This window comes from Triturus cristatus, chromosome 8, assembly GCF_964204655.1.
Source record: "Triturus cristatus chromosome 8, aTriCri1.1, whole genome shotgun sequence".
NCBI classification, from domain to species: domain Eukaryota; kingdom Metazoa; phylum Chordata; class Amphibia; order Caudata; family Salamandridae; genus Triturus; species Triturus cristatus.
In genome coordinates, this window is record NC_140591.1 from 1,452,085,513 (window position 1) to 1,452,103,434 (window position 17,922).

The following is a 17,922-nucleotide window of genomic DNA, read 5'->3' on the forward strand; positions in this document are numbered from 1 at the left end:
TTACCACCAGCTGGAACTGGATCCGGAAAGCCGGTACATCACCACTTTTTCAACCCATGTTGGCCTCCGGAGGTACAAAAGGCTCAGCTTCGGAGTATCATCAGCTGCCGAGGTCTTCCAAAATGCAATCCGCGAGACACTGTCAGGGCTGCAAGGGGTGATCAACCTCAGTGACGATATCCTTGTGTTCTCCACATCGCTCGAGGAACATCAATCCCACCTCCGGGCCACGCTCAAGAGGCTGGCAGACTGTGGACTGACTCTACACAAATCCAAGTGCTCCTTTCATCAAGAAAGTGTAGACTTCTTTGGGTACACGTTCACTCGTGAAGGACTCCTGGTAGACCCGAAGAAGGCTGAAGCCATCAGGGTGGCTAGCACACCTCAAAGTCCCACCGAAGGGAGGAGCTTCCTCGGCATGGCCACCTACTGTGGATGGTTCATCCCCAATCTTGCAGCCATGTCAGAGCCACTACGTGCCCTCACACGTCACGACCACAAGTGAGAATGGACGCCAGCTGCCAACAAAGCGTTCCAAGACATCAAAAAGGGACTACTAGACAAGATGGTCATGGCGTACTTTCACCCCAGACGGCGAACAGAACTGGTCGTTGATGCTAGCCCGGTGGGCCTAGGGGCGGTCCTCCTGCAGGAACATGGCCCAGAAGTGTGGAAACCCGTCGCATATGCCAGCAAAGCTCTCACGGACACCAAGACGAGGTATGCCCAGATCGAAAGGGAGGCTCTGGCCATCAAATGGGCCTGTCAGCATTTCCACCTGTATCTGTGTGGGCAAGAATTTCATGTTGTGACGGACCACAAACCGCTGCTTCCGCTGTTGGCTGGCTCATCTAGGTTAGCGCCACCGAGGATCGAAAGATGGGCGGTGCAGTTGCAAGCATACCACTTCAAAGTAATCTACCGTCCAGGGGCCCACAACCCCGTGGACTATCTGTCCCGTCACCCGGATGTCGTGTCGTGGTATTTCCAATGACGACAGACACCGTGATCGTAACTAACGGAGCTTTATTACACCTAACCTCTTACATTGCCGTCCCTATTCTAACTGCCCGCCTCAGCCGTCGCTCCTCCTTTTCCCTTTCCTCACGATGCCCCGCCCCTTCAACCACTAGCCTGCGCACGACTGCACATCTCCCCCTTTGTTAACAAAACAATGTGACATAAGTTCATATTTCTTCTATTAACCTCTTGGGCCGTTGAATTGTCTGTCGCGGTCGGAGAGACCGGCCTTCAGCCACAGTTCCGGCGGGGCCTCCATCATCCCCTTCCTGACTGGTGGAAGCCTCACCTTGTTCTTCACAGTGCTCAGTTCCAGTTGGCGTTGGCCCCGCCACAAGTGCTTCTTGCATGGCTGGACTGCATTTTTGGAAGTGAGACACGTTCCGCGTGATGCGCCGGTTTTCTGATTCCGCAGTCAGCATGGTGCCCTTTCGTCGAGTTATTGTTAAAGGCTCCGCTCTAAACCTGCAGTCTGTCTTTCGGCCTTGTTCTTGCTTGACCACAACACAGTCCCCTTCCTGAAGGGAGAGGGATCTGGCTCGTCTCCTGCCGTCAGCATATGCCTTCATGTTTTCCTTGCCTGCTCTGTCCGCGATTGCCACTTCGTGATGGATGTGGCTTGGGGACACTGATCGTAGAGCTCCTTCCCAGGTGGGTATCCGTGTTCGGATAGGGTGCCCTAGCATGAGTGTGGCCGGGCATTTGCTAGTGGTGGCATGGGGTGTTGTTCGATAGGATCTAAGCACATCATTGAGAGCCGTTTGCAGATCTCGTTTGTCAAGCGTGGCTTGCTGGAATGTCTTCTTTAGGGTGGCCATGAACCTTTCAACGATGCCGTTGGCTTGCGGCCATAGGGGCGTTATTCTCCGGTGTCTCACGTCCATTAACTTCACAAAGTCGCTGAATTCCTGTCCGTTGAAAGGGGGGCCATTGTCTGTTTTTAGTTCCTTGGGCACACCCCAGGCTGCAAAGACTTCGTCCAACACTTTAATGGTGGCGGCAGCGCTGGTGGATGGTACGAACTGGGCGATGGGGAATCGTGAGTATTCATCGATTACTACGAGAACATACTTGCCCGATTGCATTGGGCCGTAGAAGTCCATGGCTAATTCGTGCCATACCCCGGGTGGTAGTGGCGTCATCTGGAGTGGGGCTGGAGGATCCCCGTGTCCAACCACTTGGCACAGCGGACAGTCCTTCAGAGTGTGCTCCACCATTTTGTCAAGAAACGGGAACCAGACCCGCTCTCGGAGGGCCCTCTTTGTCGCAACTACACCTCGATGACTTTCATGAGCCAGGTTAATGACTCCTTGGCGCAGTTGGCTGGGGATGACAATTCGGTGGTCTCTCAGTAGCAGGCCCTCAGCGGTGACAGACAGCTCTCCGCTTACGTTTCTGAACGCCTGCAGTTCCTGATGCGTCGTCGGATCACTTCCTTCCTGGGGCTCTTCGTGCCTCCATCGATGTGTCTGCACCCTGCGGATCACCCCCTGCAACATCTCATCTTGTTACGTGGCTTGTTGAATGACCTCCAGAGGAACAGCAGGTGGTTGCGCTTGATCCACCACAAAGTGGATATACTCCTCGGCCACAGACGGTCTGGAGAGTTGGGATGCCCTGGGGTGTCGCGACATGTAGTCTGCCGGGTTAGCTGACTTTCCCGGCTTATGTACGATGGTGTAAGTATACTCCTGCAAGCGCAGTCCCCAGCGTTCAATGCGAGGCGGCATTTTGGAGCGTGGATTCCCGAAGATGGTAACGAGCGCTTGGTGATCCGTCACCATGGTGAAGTGTTTCCCATATATGAACACGTGAAAGTGTTCACAGGCCCACACTACCGCCAGACTCTCCTTTTCAGGTTGGGAATATGCCTTCTCTGTGTCGGAGAGACTCCTGCTGGCATGAGCCACTAGGTGACGTTGATCTGTGTCGTTGTCGTATTGCGCTAGGATGGCCCCTAGGCCGACAGGGCTGGCATCCACCGTTATTTCAGTCTTGCGGTCAGGACTGAAGTATGCCAGACTCCCAGCTGCTCCTACCGCTTGCTTAATCTCCTGGAAGGCGTGCTCTTACTCACGAGTCCACTCGAATGGCTGCCCCTGCTTGGTCAGTGTTCGGAGTGGGTGGCTGAGGGTGGCATAGTCTTTGATGTACCTCGAGCAGTAGCTTGCCATTCCCAGGAAGGACCGCACATTGCTAACGTCTCGTGGACTCTAGGTGTCATTCAGCGTGCTCACTTTATCAGGGTCGGGCTTCATCCCGGCCCCCGAGAAGACGTGCCCAAAGAACTTCAGCTTCGATCGGTGAAACTCGCATTTATCCTTGTTGAGCGTTAAGTTTGCTTCCAGAAGGGCATGGCAGACTCGGTCCAGGGCAGTGTCATGGTCCTGGACATTCGCCCCATACACCAGGATGTCGTCACTATAGTTCAGTGTGTTGGGGATGTGGTTGATGGTCTGGCGAATGGCCTCTTGAAATATTTCGGCGGCTGAGGAGATGCCGAAATTCAGTCTTTTATAACGGTATAGCCCCAGGTGCGTTGCGAAAGTTGTGATGTACCGAGAGCTCTCGTGAAGTTCCAACTGATGGTACCCTTTGTTGAGGTCGAGCTTGGAAAACACTCGAGCACCATTCAGTGCGGCTATCATGTCACTCAGGTGGGGGCCTGGGTGGCGCTCTCTCTCGATGGCGGCGTTGGGCATTCGCATGTCCACACACAACCGCACCTTTCCTGGAGTCCCTTTCTTCAGAACAATTACCACTGGTGATACCCATGGTGTGGGACCCTCCGTCCGTTCGATGATGTCGGCCGTTAGCAGATCTTGCAGTTCATCTTCCACGGCCTGCTGGAGATGGAACGGCACCTTCCGAGGATGTTGGGCAACTGGCCGGACCTGGTCATCAATGTGTAGACGGATCTGGCCCCTGTTCATTTTGCCGAGTCCCATGAACAGCTTTGGGAACTTGTGGACAATGTTGCAGTCATTGCTGACACGATACAAGATCTCTACCAACCGCAGTCGTTCGGCCGTCGGCAAACTAAGGAGACAGTCAGCCTCTGGCCCTTCTATGACATGTATCACGGCAGGAACTGATATCGTTTGGAGTCTAAGTACAGTTGAAAACTTTCCGAGGCAAGGAAGTGGTTTCCTGGACATCCAGGTGTAGACTCGGACATGTGCTGGACTTAGTCGAGGACGAGGCTTCATTTTGTTATACTCTGTCACAGGGATGTAGTTCAGTGACGCACCACTGTCCATTACGAATTTTGTGTTATGTCCAGTCGGGGATATTTCTTAAGTTGATCTGGGTCAGCGATCATGTTGGCATATTCAACCGAGTATTCCCGTTCGTCCGATGGTGATCTGGAGTCTCGAGATGGTGACCTCCTTGACCATCGCGATGTTTGCGACTCCCGGCTGGAGTGAGAGGATCCTGACGACGACTTTGGGCGGTCGTGCACCGCTCGCGCGTGGTGTTGGCGGGTGTCGCCGCGCGACGTCCTGTGCATGTTCTTGTTCTTCTCCCGGCGATACTCGCTGCACATGGCCTCAAAGTGGTTGCTCCGCCCACACTTGCGGCACTGCTGTCCCATGGCTGGGCAGGCTCTGGGTGTGCGGGAAATCATACCCGCATCTGTAGCATTTCCATGTTGGTGCTTTTCTTACATGATCCTGACGCTTGCTTCTCCGCCTTGCTTCCGGCTGACGGTGTCCAGAATAACGGCGGTGCGACGATGGCCGGGAGTGCCGCCCTCGCTCCCTGGACCCTCGGCGGGAGCGACTGGTCCGCACATGGCATACTTGTTCCCTGCGTTCCGTACGTCCTGCTTCCATGGTCCTAGCGTGCTCCTCAGCCTGATCGTGCACCCTCGTCATTTCTTCTATTTCATCAACGGTGTGACTTTTCTTCAACAGTTTTCTCCTGAGCGTCTCGGACTGGCACCCGTCGATGACGCGCAGCCGGATGGCGTCGTCCGTCGAGAACGCGTCAAAGTTGCAGTGGCGTGCTAGCCGGCGTAGTCGAGTTATGTATGTACCCATCATCTCATCTTTTCCCTGGTGCGCCCGCTGGAACACATACCTCTCGTAGTCTACATTCTTCTTGTGTAGAAATTTCCTATCCAACGCCTCTCGTACTTTGGCGTAAGTCCCTGCATCCACGGCTGGAATTTCCTTAATCATTTTGCTGATATCTTTTCCCACAAGGTTGCGGAGCGCTATGAGTTGGTCTTCATCACCAAGCACCTTGGAGCCTTTGATGTAGTCTTCAAATTCTTCGACCCATTCCTTCCATCGCGGCCCCATGCTACTCCCAACCACGAGCGCCAGAGGCTCTGGAGGGCGCAAGTGCGACATCCCCATCACAACGGGTTTCACCTCTTGACGTGCGGGCGAGCCGTGGTTTGACATCGTGCTTCTCTTGCGATCGTTTTAATTCCTACTTATTTGCTCTCCTGTCTTTACTCGGGCTTGATCGTTTTCTTGTAATTTGCTTATGCTTGTGCTTGCTTACTTCTCGTCTTGCCTTTGCTGGTGCTTGTCCAGTTCTCTTCCTGCCTTTGCTCGTGCTTGTTTGATTTTTTTTTCTTTCTTGCCTTGGCTTGGAATTGTTTAATTCTTTTCTTGCCTTTGCTTGTTTCTTGCCTTTGCCAGTGCTTGTTTGGTGCCTGACTTCAAAATGGCCGCTTGCTCGTTTTACAAAGGGTGTCCTGAAAGCAGCCGCCTGGTTTAAAGATGGCCGCCGGACCGGCACCACACACGGGGCTTGACACGAGGCTCAGCACTTCCTCGGGTTCTTCCCCACATGAATCACGCTACATCGGCGGCCTCACTCACCGGCTCAGCAGCTCCGTGGGACTTCATTCACCACAGGGTAGGCGCGCGCTGTTACTGCCACTTCTCTTGGCACGCATGTGACTTTGGCTTCACGCTGGGCTTGACTTCCACTCGGCGAATTGCTCTTCGCCTGAGATCGACGCTGCACCCTAGTCCCCGCAGCAGGGGTCAGGGCCGGGGCCAGGGTCTCGCTTTCACCCTGCACTCTTAGGGCACTTGATCCGGCACAGGCTCCGGTTTCAGCGCGGGCAGCGCTGCTTTCAGACTTCTTTTCTCGCGCCTCGCCCAGGGGACAGACCACGGTTTCTTCAGGGTTCAGGGGAGCATGCCGCTCATCCCACCCTCGTCGCCAGCTGTCGTGTCGTGGTATTTCCAATGACGACAGACACCGTGATCGTAACTAACGGAGCTTTATTACACCTAACCTCTTACATTGCCGTCCCTATTCTAACTGCCCGCCTCAGCCGTCGCTCCTCCTTTTCCCTTTCCTCACGATGCCCCGCCCCTTCAACCACTAGCCTGCGCACGACTGTACACCGGAGTCTGCGGTGACATCGGCCCCATCGGGGGACACCTGCAGCACTGAAGCGTTCGTCAACATGGTGTCGCAAGGGGCATGCCCCAGGGCCATGACGCTGGAAGAAATGGGTCGAGCAACTCGAGAAGACCCCACTCTCTCTCGCGTTCGGAAAGCACTGGGTAATAGTGGATGGGCCCATTTCATGGATGGAGCCCGTGCCCTACGGCCAGAGGTCAGCCATGCTCGCCAACAGTTGTGGCACGTCCGAAGCGAACTCAGTGTGGGGGAAGAAGGAGTCATCCTGAGGGGACACCTCATAGTGGGTCCGGAAAGCCTACAGAGAAGAGTCCTTGCGCTCGCACACGTGGGCCATCAGATGGCCAAAACTAAAGCCAGGCTGCGTGACAAAGTCTGGTTCCCTGCGATGGACTCCAAGTAGAGGAGATGGTCCGACAATGCCACGCCTGTACCATCACCGGAGGAGACCCTGCGCCAGCCCCAGTAATCACAGAAGAAGCGAGCAGGACTCCGCGGACGCATCTCAGCGTGGACTTTGGGAGTTTTCCAGACGGTCGCCACATGCTGGTCATGGTCGACTCGTTCTCGAAATTCCCTATCGTTGAGGTGATAGCGTCGACGGCGTTCACCCATGTGAAGAGGGTCCTGGACCGAGTGTTCGCAATGATGGGGTTGCCCGAGGAGGTCAGGTCGGACAACGGACCCCCTTTCCAGGGGCGAGAATTCCAAGAATACCTCAAATGTCTGGCGGTATGCCACAGGAAGATTACCCCACTATGGCCCCAAGCGAACGGGGAAGTGGAACGGCTAATGAGAACAATTAACCGAGCGCTGCGCATCGCCGTGGAGAATGGAGAAGATCCGGAAGCAGCTCTCGATCAGTTCCTCGGTGCCTACCGCCAGACTCCACACAGCATCACCAAGTGTGCTCCAGCCCACCTTCTGTTCAAGAGAGCCCCACGAGATAGCATTCCGTCAGATCCGATGTGGATACCTACTGAGCGGGATGACGCAGCCATCCAAGCAAGGAGAGAAACAACCAATCGGAAGGCCAGTGAGGCCCGAAGGGCCCAAGAACCGCAGCGGAGTGTGGGAGATCGCGTGTTGATCAAAGACTGGCCCCCGGGTGGAAGTTCCGGACCCCCTATGAGCCCGAGGTGTGGACCGTGGACAATGTTCAAGGGACCATGGTCACGACCAAAAGGGGACAGCAATCCGTCACCAGGAATGTATCGAGCTTCAAGAAGATCTCGGAGGCGGATACGGACCAAGATGGGTCCGGCTATCAAGGATCACCATTGAACCTCTCCTCCCCTGTGTCTCCCAGTGAGAGGCTCACCTCACCGACCACCCTCCAGCGAGTCAGTCAGGGCCATGCTGATAATGTTTGGCCAACCTGCCAGGACCCTGCCACCGAGGCGTCCAGGATTGTCCCGTTGGGCATTTCCCCTGAGCCTTGTGTCCGGAGCCAGAAGTATGGTCTCCGGCCGAACCCGGTCCCGAGTCAGAGGCTGAAGGACTTTGTATATACGTCCCCGTGACCGGGGAGAACGTGATGGCCCTGAACTGAAAGAAAGGAGGGATGTAGAGAGCCATCCGGGCTCTCTCCAACAATGTTGCCATATTACATGCTTTCATGTACCCCTCAGGGCGGGCTCGCCCCGAGGGTATAAATAAAGGAGGTCGAAGGTCGAAGGTCGAAGACCGCTCGGGGTCTTCCGGCCACACGAAGTGAACGGTGGTCCTGTGTCCTTTGTTATCTGCCAATATTGCCAACTGCGATACAGGCCCCGCCGCGCTACAGGTGTCCCATCTGAATCGGTTCTATTGGTATGTAATGTAATGAAAAATGTGCTGTCAGCAAATGACAATCCACTGCCACACAATGCTTTAGTTATATGAGCCACGTCTCATGTCCATTAGGTGGATTGTGAATGTTTGTTGTTCTAAAAAACAGTTCTTAAACACTTTGGACACTAGTCTAGATTAAAGCTTCAGCTCAATACAAAATATTTAGCACAATTTGCATATTGGTCACGTGACAGCACTAGTGACTTAAATGGTTTGCCAGTGTGCCTACCAACTAATTATAAAATGTATAAAGGAAGCATCTTTAAAACACGATTTTCAACCATCAGAAAAGCGTATCATAACTAATAAAAATTAACTCTCGTTATAGCCCCGCATAGTCTGGTAGGAATGTCTCCGTGTTAGTAACCACTATACAAACATTGATGTTCCAAGATGGCCGCCTCTTTCTCTCTGTTTCACTCTCGGCTGTCCGAGGGCTTTACCGTTGCTGCCTGCATAGCGGAAGTCGCGTTGCCGGACGGCTTTGGGTGAAGCACGCACAGTGCATCGCCCTTGTGGCTCCCTGGTGCTGTCCTTCATTCGAGGTTGAACGCCTCCGCTTTAGAGGGGATGGTGGTGGAAGAGGCGAAGCGGTTGCCCCCGCCGGGCATAGTGAATAGGAATTCGGTGTGGTGTGGCTTCATGGGCTGGTGTTCCGTCATCCTGGGGAACGCAATGAACCAACGCCCGCCCCTGTATTCAGGTGAGAGTGGGCACATTTCTGATCTGCACTGTAGTTCAACGCTGAGCAGGTGGCAGCTATTTTTCTTTGCACTCTGAGGCTGCATACATTTTGGAAATTACACAAGTAAAAGTTACAAATTGCAATGTGAAAAACCTAGAAAAAACATCGCCCATAACCTGGAACGATTTCTACTGCACTTAGGTAGAGGAAGAGGGAGGCGGATGGTCAATTGATGTTCAAAGTTTGTTAGAGTCCGGAAGGGGTACATTACAACAGCAAGAAAACATGTTTTACTTGCATTTCATTGTGTATGACAAAGGCTTTTAGGATTCTCCTATTTAAAAATACAGAGGAGGGGAGCAACATTTTAGTTTAAAACCCCTAGTCTTACGTGCTAAATAGGTGCCAAGTTTAACGTTTTCTAGAGGGAAGTGGGGCTCAGACGTACTAAGGCACACATTTCAGTATAAGGAGGGGCGCAGCGAGTCACTTCACACAAAGTGCTTGTGTGTCATAATTGTTTTGTATGATCTTTTAAGAAGAGATCACGAATTCCACATTTAAAAACAATCTTAAAATTTGAGCTAAAATGCTCCTAGTTGGCCCTGGAGCTGCTTGCGGCATGGGTAAGACCGGACCGATCTATACATGGAATGTGGTGGTCATTGGAGTGGGAAGATAAGATTTCCCTGTACGCAGATGATATTCTGCTTTATTTCACCAATCCGAGAGGGTCATTGATCTGCCTACTAGACGTGCTGGCAATTTTCGGGAGATACTCTGGCTTTGTGATAAATTGGTCCAAATCGGTGCTATATGTCCTTCGAGGTGACCTGCCGACAATTCCAGGTGCTTGCCCGATCCAAATTGCTCTTGAAGGTTTTAGATACTTCGGCATCTGCATAACATTAGACTCGAAACTCTGCTACACCAGCAACCTAAACCCTCCCTTGTTGAGACTTAGAAACGACGTCGCCCACTGGAAAACTCTTCCGCTCTCCATGCTGGGTAGAGTGGTGCTTTTTTAAAAATGATGGCCCTACCTCGGTTCTTGTATGCGCTCCAAAACGCTATGGATCCGGTCCCAGCGTCCTATTTCAGAGAAATCGAGGGTCTCCAAAGACAACTCCTTTGGGATGATAAACCCTGTATAGCGTTCTCAAAGTTAACCCTCAATTGGTATGACGGAGGAATAGGGTTGCCCGACCTAAAGAAATATTACTGGGCGTCCCAGCTGGCAGCTATCAATCATGGGATTTACGGTCAACCAAATGATATTGGATTTGCCATGGATAGGTGGCAGCTCCCCGGGGGAGAATACACCAGAGCGTTGTATGCTGGGCCCCGCAGCTTTCCGCTCACTGGACCCATGGCACATGCCGTCCAGATAAAAAATAAAATAAAAAAATGCTCCTAGCCTTGAATACGGGAGATCACCTTCACCCAGGGAACTGGAATATCTTCCGTACTCAGTCATTCAAGGTACATGTGTCTCGTCGTCTGTTATTTGGTGTCGTATTGCTGCCAGTCACCCGCCCCCCATTGCGTTGTTCTGAAACGTTAGTGGGGAATATTATTTACGAAAAGGACATGGCCCGCAGCATTGTACAAACTTTGATGGGATGTAAAGGCCTCTTGCAGGAGGTTTGTGGTTCATACCCTGAGGTCTTTTTTAATTTTAAATGACCAAGTAGCACATTTTAAATCACATTGTGGTAATTAGTTGAAAATGGTTATTTTAAAAGGATGTAGTCCTAATAACATTGGTTAAAACCTAATGGGATTAATAATTGATTTACAGGGACGTTTGATGGGATTATTAACTACTTTAGTAGGTAAGTTGAGGATCTCGTCTTTAAGGAAATTGGGACACTACTATGTTTGTTACAGCTTGAGGAATGGTGGCGGTGGGAGTATCGTTCAGTAAATCTTGTTTCAGAATAGAGCATTTCAAAGCGCACATGGCCCCCAACAGTGATGGTTTTCACAGTACTCCACTGCACATACTTGCATAGTTTGTACAATAATCTGGTAAGCACACACACAGCCGTCTTTATTAATTTTACGCAACCATCTGTCTTTCCGACCCCCCCACCCCTTCTCTGTTAGTCGCACTTTTTTTAGGTCTCGCCTAGGCATGCCTAGGCATCGCATGTGCCGTCTCTTCGAGACATGCTCTATTCAGGAGATGGGCATTAGGCTCCGCCCATACATTTTATTGGCTCCTTGCAGTGTCTTTCAGAATTCTTTTTATTTAATTGATTTATTTTGTTAGCAGTCCCTCCGTCTTCCTGTTTAGTACCTCTCTTCTGTTGTTACCTCCCATAAGTACAGCCCCTTTTACATGTAACATTACTCTAAGTTTTTATTTACAGTTTCAAAGCACTCTTTTGTTAATTACTTTTTCCTCGTAGCTGGCGTTGCATGCACAGCTGCGCACTTTCCCCAACCCTGACTGATCAGATGCTTCCGAGGGCATTTGCTCGTGCACTTAAACCCCCCCCCCCCTTCATTTGCATCTCAGTGTGGTGCACTTCCCACTCGTTTTCTTTTCTAAACATTGTGGTGTTTTTGTTATAAGTTTAATTTTTAACATAGACATGTTTTTTTATACAAGACTAGACCCTGGTTCCCCAGGGCCAAAGTCATCAGCTGTGTTTGTTGGGCTGCAAGCGCAGTGCTCTCATCATTGTCTGATTTGGGCGTGAACTCCACGGTTTGAGACCACTGGTGCTGCAGTGGTTCGGCGCATTACATTTAATCACTCCACTGCAAATAGAAACGCGAAAGTAAAAAAAAATGTCATTTTAAACACTTAAGAGGTAGCACTTTCACAAATGCAAGACCAATTGCAAATAATCGAGTCCAGCAGTTTTACATCCCATCTTTTTAGGTCTCGCTGAGTCAGCGCGCATGCGCTGCTTGGAGAGACTTTTGTAGATGAGTTTCAAACTGCTGCTGGCTGGCCTAGTGCTTGCGTTCACGCGCGCAGCCGGCAGCTTTACAATGTGTACAGCTAGCCGCGATCACTTTCACTTGCGCGCGCAGCCTACTTTCCCTTTTCGCGCGCACCACTCGCGTTTCTTGTTTCCTGCTAGTATTTGTGCAAGCGTCGCATTTTTTTTGTGTTCCTCGTTCTTTTGTGGCATTTGAACAGCAGTGTGTTTCCCCTTATGCTTTTGTGGCTGCTAAAAGACATTGTGCTTCTCCCTTATATTTAAATACTTTACATTGGAAAAGGGCAAGGTAGCTTGTGTGCACGTTTAAAGGTTTTACCCACCTCCTCCCTCCGTTTATGCCTGCACTGTCCACAAATCACTCCCTCGTCACTACTTTTAACCACCCTTTAGCCTTTGATGCCGGCAAATAGTTGTCATCTTTTTTTTTTTCTAACTGGCCTCCCTCCGGGTCGGTTCAGAGTCTCCGTGCAGACATGTTCATAGATGCGAAGCTCTTTGATGTTTAGCCTCACTCGGCCTGCATCTCGAGACCCAAATGTGGGCACCACAACGGGCTTCATGTTGAAGATCCTAATAGTGCATATTTCCATGGGTGGGTAGCGCTACATAGCCACCCTAGATGCGTGTGCACAGTGCTGGCACAACTGATTAATAACAATGTGCGCTAATATGCTCATTCAATTGAAAGGGCTAACGTGTTATGTATAAGTTTTATATAGCGCCACCTCTTTGCAGCCCAGCGCCTCGACGTACCCACACATTTACATTGTGGTTTAAGGAGAAATCTGGATACATGTCAACACTTCCAGTTACTGTCCTCAGTAGTGATCCATGACTGAAAGTTCTCAAAACACGTACTCCTAAAAATAAAAAAACAAGCATTTACAATGCAATGGTCTCGGCATTGTTAAAGTTAGAGCTGTTGGCATTGCTCGACATTATTTTTGTTTGTTTTTGTTTTTAAAACATTTAAAGAAACGGCATTGTTATTTACAATGTCAATAGCTTAATCACTCTCCAATGCGAGACCTATTGCATTTGCACCCACACAGAGAGCCACCCACACAAAGCCACCCACACACAGAGCCACCCACACATAAAGTGCCACTCACATAGAGCAACCCACACAGAAATAGAGCCACCCACAGAGCCACCTACACACACACACACACACACACAGTTACCCACACACAGACAGAGCCACCACGCATAGAGCCACACACAGAGCCTCCCACACAAACACAGAGCCTCCCCCACACACACACAGCCACACACACACAGCCACACACACACAGCCACACACACACAGCCACACACACACAGCCACACACACACAGCCACACACACACAGCCACACACACACAGCCACACACACACAGCCACACACACAGCCACACACACAGCCACACACACACACAGCCACACATACATACACAGAGCCACATACACACACAGTAAATAAAAGACTATGCCTTGGTTGAACCACGCTATCGCTGTTGTCTCTCTTTGGGAGTGGTTTCGGGGGAGGGTGGGGGAAGCCACTTGCACGTTGCGAGAGCACTATAAATTGGAAGCAATTAGCACTCTACGAAATTATTTAAAACAGGATACATGCAAACTACTCGTGTAATCAAATTCACAAAGGACTTGAAAAAGACTTGTTTCTGGTGTGAATCACACCCGGCATTAAACCAGTTTGCACATTGCATGCGCGGCGCAGATAAATGCTGCGAGTCCGTAGCCCCTCTTTGCTCAAAGAGCACGTTAGATTCGCCAGCGACAGCTGTCCACAGCACCTGAGACTGAAGGAGACGAGTCATGAGACCAGTCCTGCCTGGGTGGGTGGTGCCAGTGGAGGCTGTTGTGACGTCTGCGGGATCAGCCCCCTGCCAGGCCCAGCCACTGAAATGCAACACAAAGGACACCAGGAAGTAAAAGTGATACACAAAGCGATTGTGCTCAAGCAATACTGTTTGATTGTCACCCGCACAAAACCCAGTATTCCTGAGGGTAGCAGACCCGACGCAATCACGAGTAACTACTAGCGTAAGTGTATAGTGTCATAAGTATTAGGGTCTATGCTTCAGGAAGTCACCGGAAAGCAGTTAAGTGTATAACCTAAACCTTACAACAAACACAAGTTCGTTGATAGGTCAGCAGCGAGAACAGCGAATACTGCGATTGGTTGAATAATGTGCGATACAGATGTAGTGAGGCTAGGCGCTGTCTAATGCCATGTGTCCCACCTGGGGAGGGTGACAGGGGAGTTTGATGTGACCATTAGCGTACAATACGTCGTTTTGAGAGACCAGGAGGGGAGTGACATTAGATAATATTAAACGCTCTCAAGAGGCGCTAGGAGTTCACGCGTGTTATATCAGACTCTTAGAGGAGGTTCACCGGTGTTCTGGGCAACGATAGCGCCAAATTTATATAAAATGAAGTGTTTGTTAGGGGGCAATACAAATGCCAATGCAGGTGTTCAGAAATAATGGCTGACGCCCGAAGGACGAATACTATAACAAGCAAAGGCAGATAGGGAGAAACTAGAGGGCAAGTTAAACCCCCAAGGCACACATCTTGGATTCAGGCCTCTATACTACCCACATCTCACCTCTATAAATCGTACAATACCACTGTGTTCGGTACATGTAACACCCCCTCTCTCCCACACACAAAGTTGGAGGCAGACGCTCATAAGAACTCACATTGCCGATGCAGTCAGTCAGGTTGGGCGGCGGTGCCTTGGGCTTGGACTTGCCGAAAATGTGGTTCATAGCTCCTCTGCTCTTGCAATACTGGGGCTACAGGGACAATGGACGCAGTGCCGCCGCTAATGCTACTCCAGAACCGCACTCACGATGACCACGCCTCCCAGGGACGATCAGCTGCACTTACAGCCCATCGTGACGTCCAATCAGGGTTCGGAATCTTCTAGGAAGTGGGGCGAAAACAGCGGCCTGCAGGACTGTGGGAAACGGAGTGGCCATCTTGAAACATTAGCCGGCTGAAGGACATTATTCAATTATCTTTGAACAGTTGTTTTTAATAAACTGTAAATTATAGTAATAACGTTAGCAAATATACAAAAGCAACACCAGAATTTTAAATTGTATCAAGTAAGTAATAACACTGACACGATTTAAATCAACATTAATAAACATGAAAAATCCCTCCGGTGTCTTGTCAATTTCACACAACTGTTTTACGGTGGAATCGAGGAGTCCCTACTCTGAGAATCTATCTTCATATTTCCATTGGGTACGTGTAGGTAAAACCAGGAATACCGTAACGTAATCATGGGAGAGCCTGGCAGGCAGGCAGGATTTACGATTTATGACGTCTAGATTTACACTAGAGCTACAATAGAAGTCGATGTCCACAAATAGAAATCGAAGAAAAAAAACACATGGTCCTTTTTACCGGCCACAAGGTGCAGTAACGGTTTCTCGATATTGGATGCGTTTGTTACCATCGAAAGTATTCAATGCTGTGACTTGCTTTTTTGTTACCATTTTAGAAACGGCTCAAAGTAAAGATGGCCACCACGCTTGTCCTCGCTCTGAACACTTTTCGGGTTCCCCGGCTAAATTGAGAGCAGGCATTATCGTGTGCAAAAGCACTTTTGAAAGAAAGAAAAAGAAACCTTGTATGTGAGGTCGATCGAAACTCAGGGAGTGGAAGGAAGCAGCTACCTCGAAGTTGTGACTAATGTCTGTAACTGTGTGCAACTGACTGACGCAAACACACGCCGTTCCTTTCATGTTATTTGTTAACGCCCGTGAGTATGTTTTGTCAAATGCTGGGGCACGCTTACCAGGCAGGACTGACACCTTTTCCCAGAAATAAATACCGATCATTTGTACACGGTTTAAGAAAGGCCGGGATATGTAGTTAAAAACAAAATACCTTTTTACAAATCGCAGGAGCACGCCGACTTGGTAACCATGTTTCTCCAAGGTCAGCCAGAAATGCCTCGGAGAAAGGGAGCATCCTTTTCGGATTTGGGGGCGTGTTTTGCTGTTGTCTCCTCCCTGAGACTTCTCGCAAAAAACATGCCCCCTGATCCGAAAAGGACGGGGCATAATCGGAGTGACTGGACCTCTTCTCCAGTGGCTGGCCAGCATTTAAGAGGCCAGCCAATGGAGAACAGGAGAGAAGAGGGGCGGGTGCAAGCCCCTCTTCTTAAAGTCATTAAATCTCGCGAGCGAGACTGCGCAAGCGCAGCCATCGCTAGCCGAGACCTAAAAAGCCCTGCACCCCACTTTTCAAAAAGTGCACCTTGCACAGACCTTTCTCGGGAAACTCTTCAGGAACACACCTCTTTTCTGTCCTACAATTATCTTATGAAAACACACTGGTTCTGGAACTCCTTGCTGCAGCTGCATAACACCCTTTATGAGATCTATAAAGCTGGTCTTATGTGAGTTACGTGTAACACTGCTCCACAAGTACCCAGCTTCCCGTGCCTGATGCTTTACGTGCGCCTTTGCCTCAATTGCAACCATCCTCCAAGTGCCAATAGTTATGGGTAAACACTTATAAGGTCCCAAAGGTGAGACCTATTGGCTATGCCAATGCTTGTTTAACAGTCAGCTGGCATGCGTGATGGGTGTGGTTTAAATAGCAGACTCTTCCCGATAAGCTTCAAGTAATATGCTCACAGGCTAATTTGCTTGCCTCCCATAATTGTGCGAGTGCAGCAGGAGTTGGTACTGGCGGCTAGAGATGGGTCGGAGGTCCCAGTGGCGCGGGCAAGTACTCCAGATGGAATTAATGAATCGTATTGATCTAGTCATTTAATGGCAGTTGTTTTTCCTGTAAAATGGCGGCCCTGCACACTACACTTTCAAGGCTCTTGCAGCACCCGTTTCATGAGCGCCGCATTTTAACTACTTATTTAAAATGCCAACTTTCTAATTGTCACACTCGCAAAGTTTTTAAAGATAAAAAGCCTAAGCTATTGTTCTGCCGGCTTATGCACGGAGTGGCACCTTTGTCTTCACTAGGATCTCAGCCCTTTTCTGTTCACCAAACCCGGACATCGCAGGATAACACTCCCAGGATTGGGGAAACAGAGAGATGTTATCGCCAAGGGTTTGCCTTTGTTTGCTTGGTGACAGCTGGAAACTAATTGTTATAGGCCTGCAGCGTGATGCCCTTTCCATGTTGTGTGTGACCTCCAACTGCACAGGACTAGGTAATTAATTTTTAAGCATTTCTCTCACCTCTTTCTTCTCCTTTCTCCCTTTCTCTTATGTCTCCATCTCTCGTTTGTGTAGGAAGGTAGGATCCTTCTGCATGGTTACCCCCACATTTTGCCTGGTGTTATGGTTTCTGACTAGTCTGACTGGGATCCTGCTAATCAGGACCCCAGTCTCTGTGCCTTATCCCTTAAATTGGTTATGGGGTGTACTTGGATACATCCCAGATTGGAAACTGGTGTACCCTTATAAGTCCCTAGTATATGGTACTGAGGTACCCAGGGCATAGGTACACCAGGTGTCTCCCATGGGCTGCAGCATGTATTCTGCCATCCATGAGAGACCAATCAAATTGTGACTACAGGTCTGCCATTGCAGCCTGTGTAAGTTGGTTCTAGCACAACTTATAAGCTGGTGCTAGCACCAATTACGACAGCTATAAGTTTCTTATATCTGAGGTCCCTGCACTTAAAACCTACAAGTCATCCCAAAGGCAGGCCTTTCAATCCTGAAGGCAGTGCTTAGTTTTAAGTGTGAGGGTGCCTCTGCGTGAGCAGAACACCTGTACGACCATCGGAGTCCATTTTCCCGGGTTGTAAGTTCATCAGCCATTATGATATATAGAGCGGCCATGCGTCATAACGCAATGACCTTGTTTAAACTGGCTGGAGTGAACCCTGTGAACGGTGGTGGAGGTATGATTCCATGAAGTGTAATGCTGCTTCGGGAGGCCCTCAGTGCTCCCGGTATCAGTCTTTCAGAACCGGACAGCAAGCTAGGGCTGCTGTTCGGTTCTGAAACTGAAACGGAATCATGTCTCAGCAGC

General features: G+C 50.1%; 1 protein-coding gene across 1 annotated transcript in view; it reads left to right on the forward strand.

Moving 5' to 3' along the window:
* Nucleotides 1-8,709: 8,709 nt before the first annotated feature.
* The window catches only part of NDUFC2 (NADH:ubiquinone oxidoreductase subunit C2), a 36,195-nt gene continuing 26,982 nt past the window's right edge, over nucleotides 8,710-17,922 (forward strand). The window contains exon 1 of the mRNA XM_085623245.1: nucleotides 8,710-8,950. Within this exon, the coding sequence (XP_085479371.1) occupies nucleotides 8,818-8,950 (133 nt within the window). The 5' untranslated portion in view covers nucleotides 8,710-8,817. The remainder of the gene's footprint in view (nucleotides 8,951-17,922) is intronic.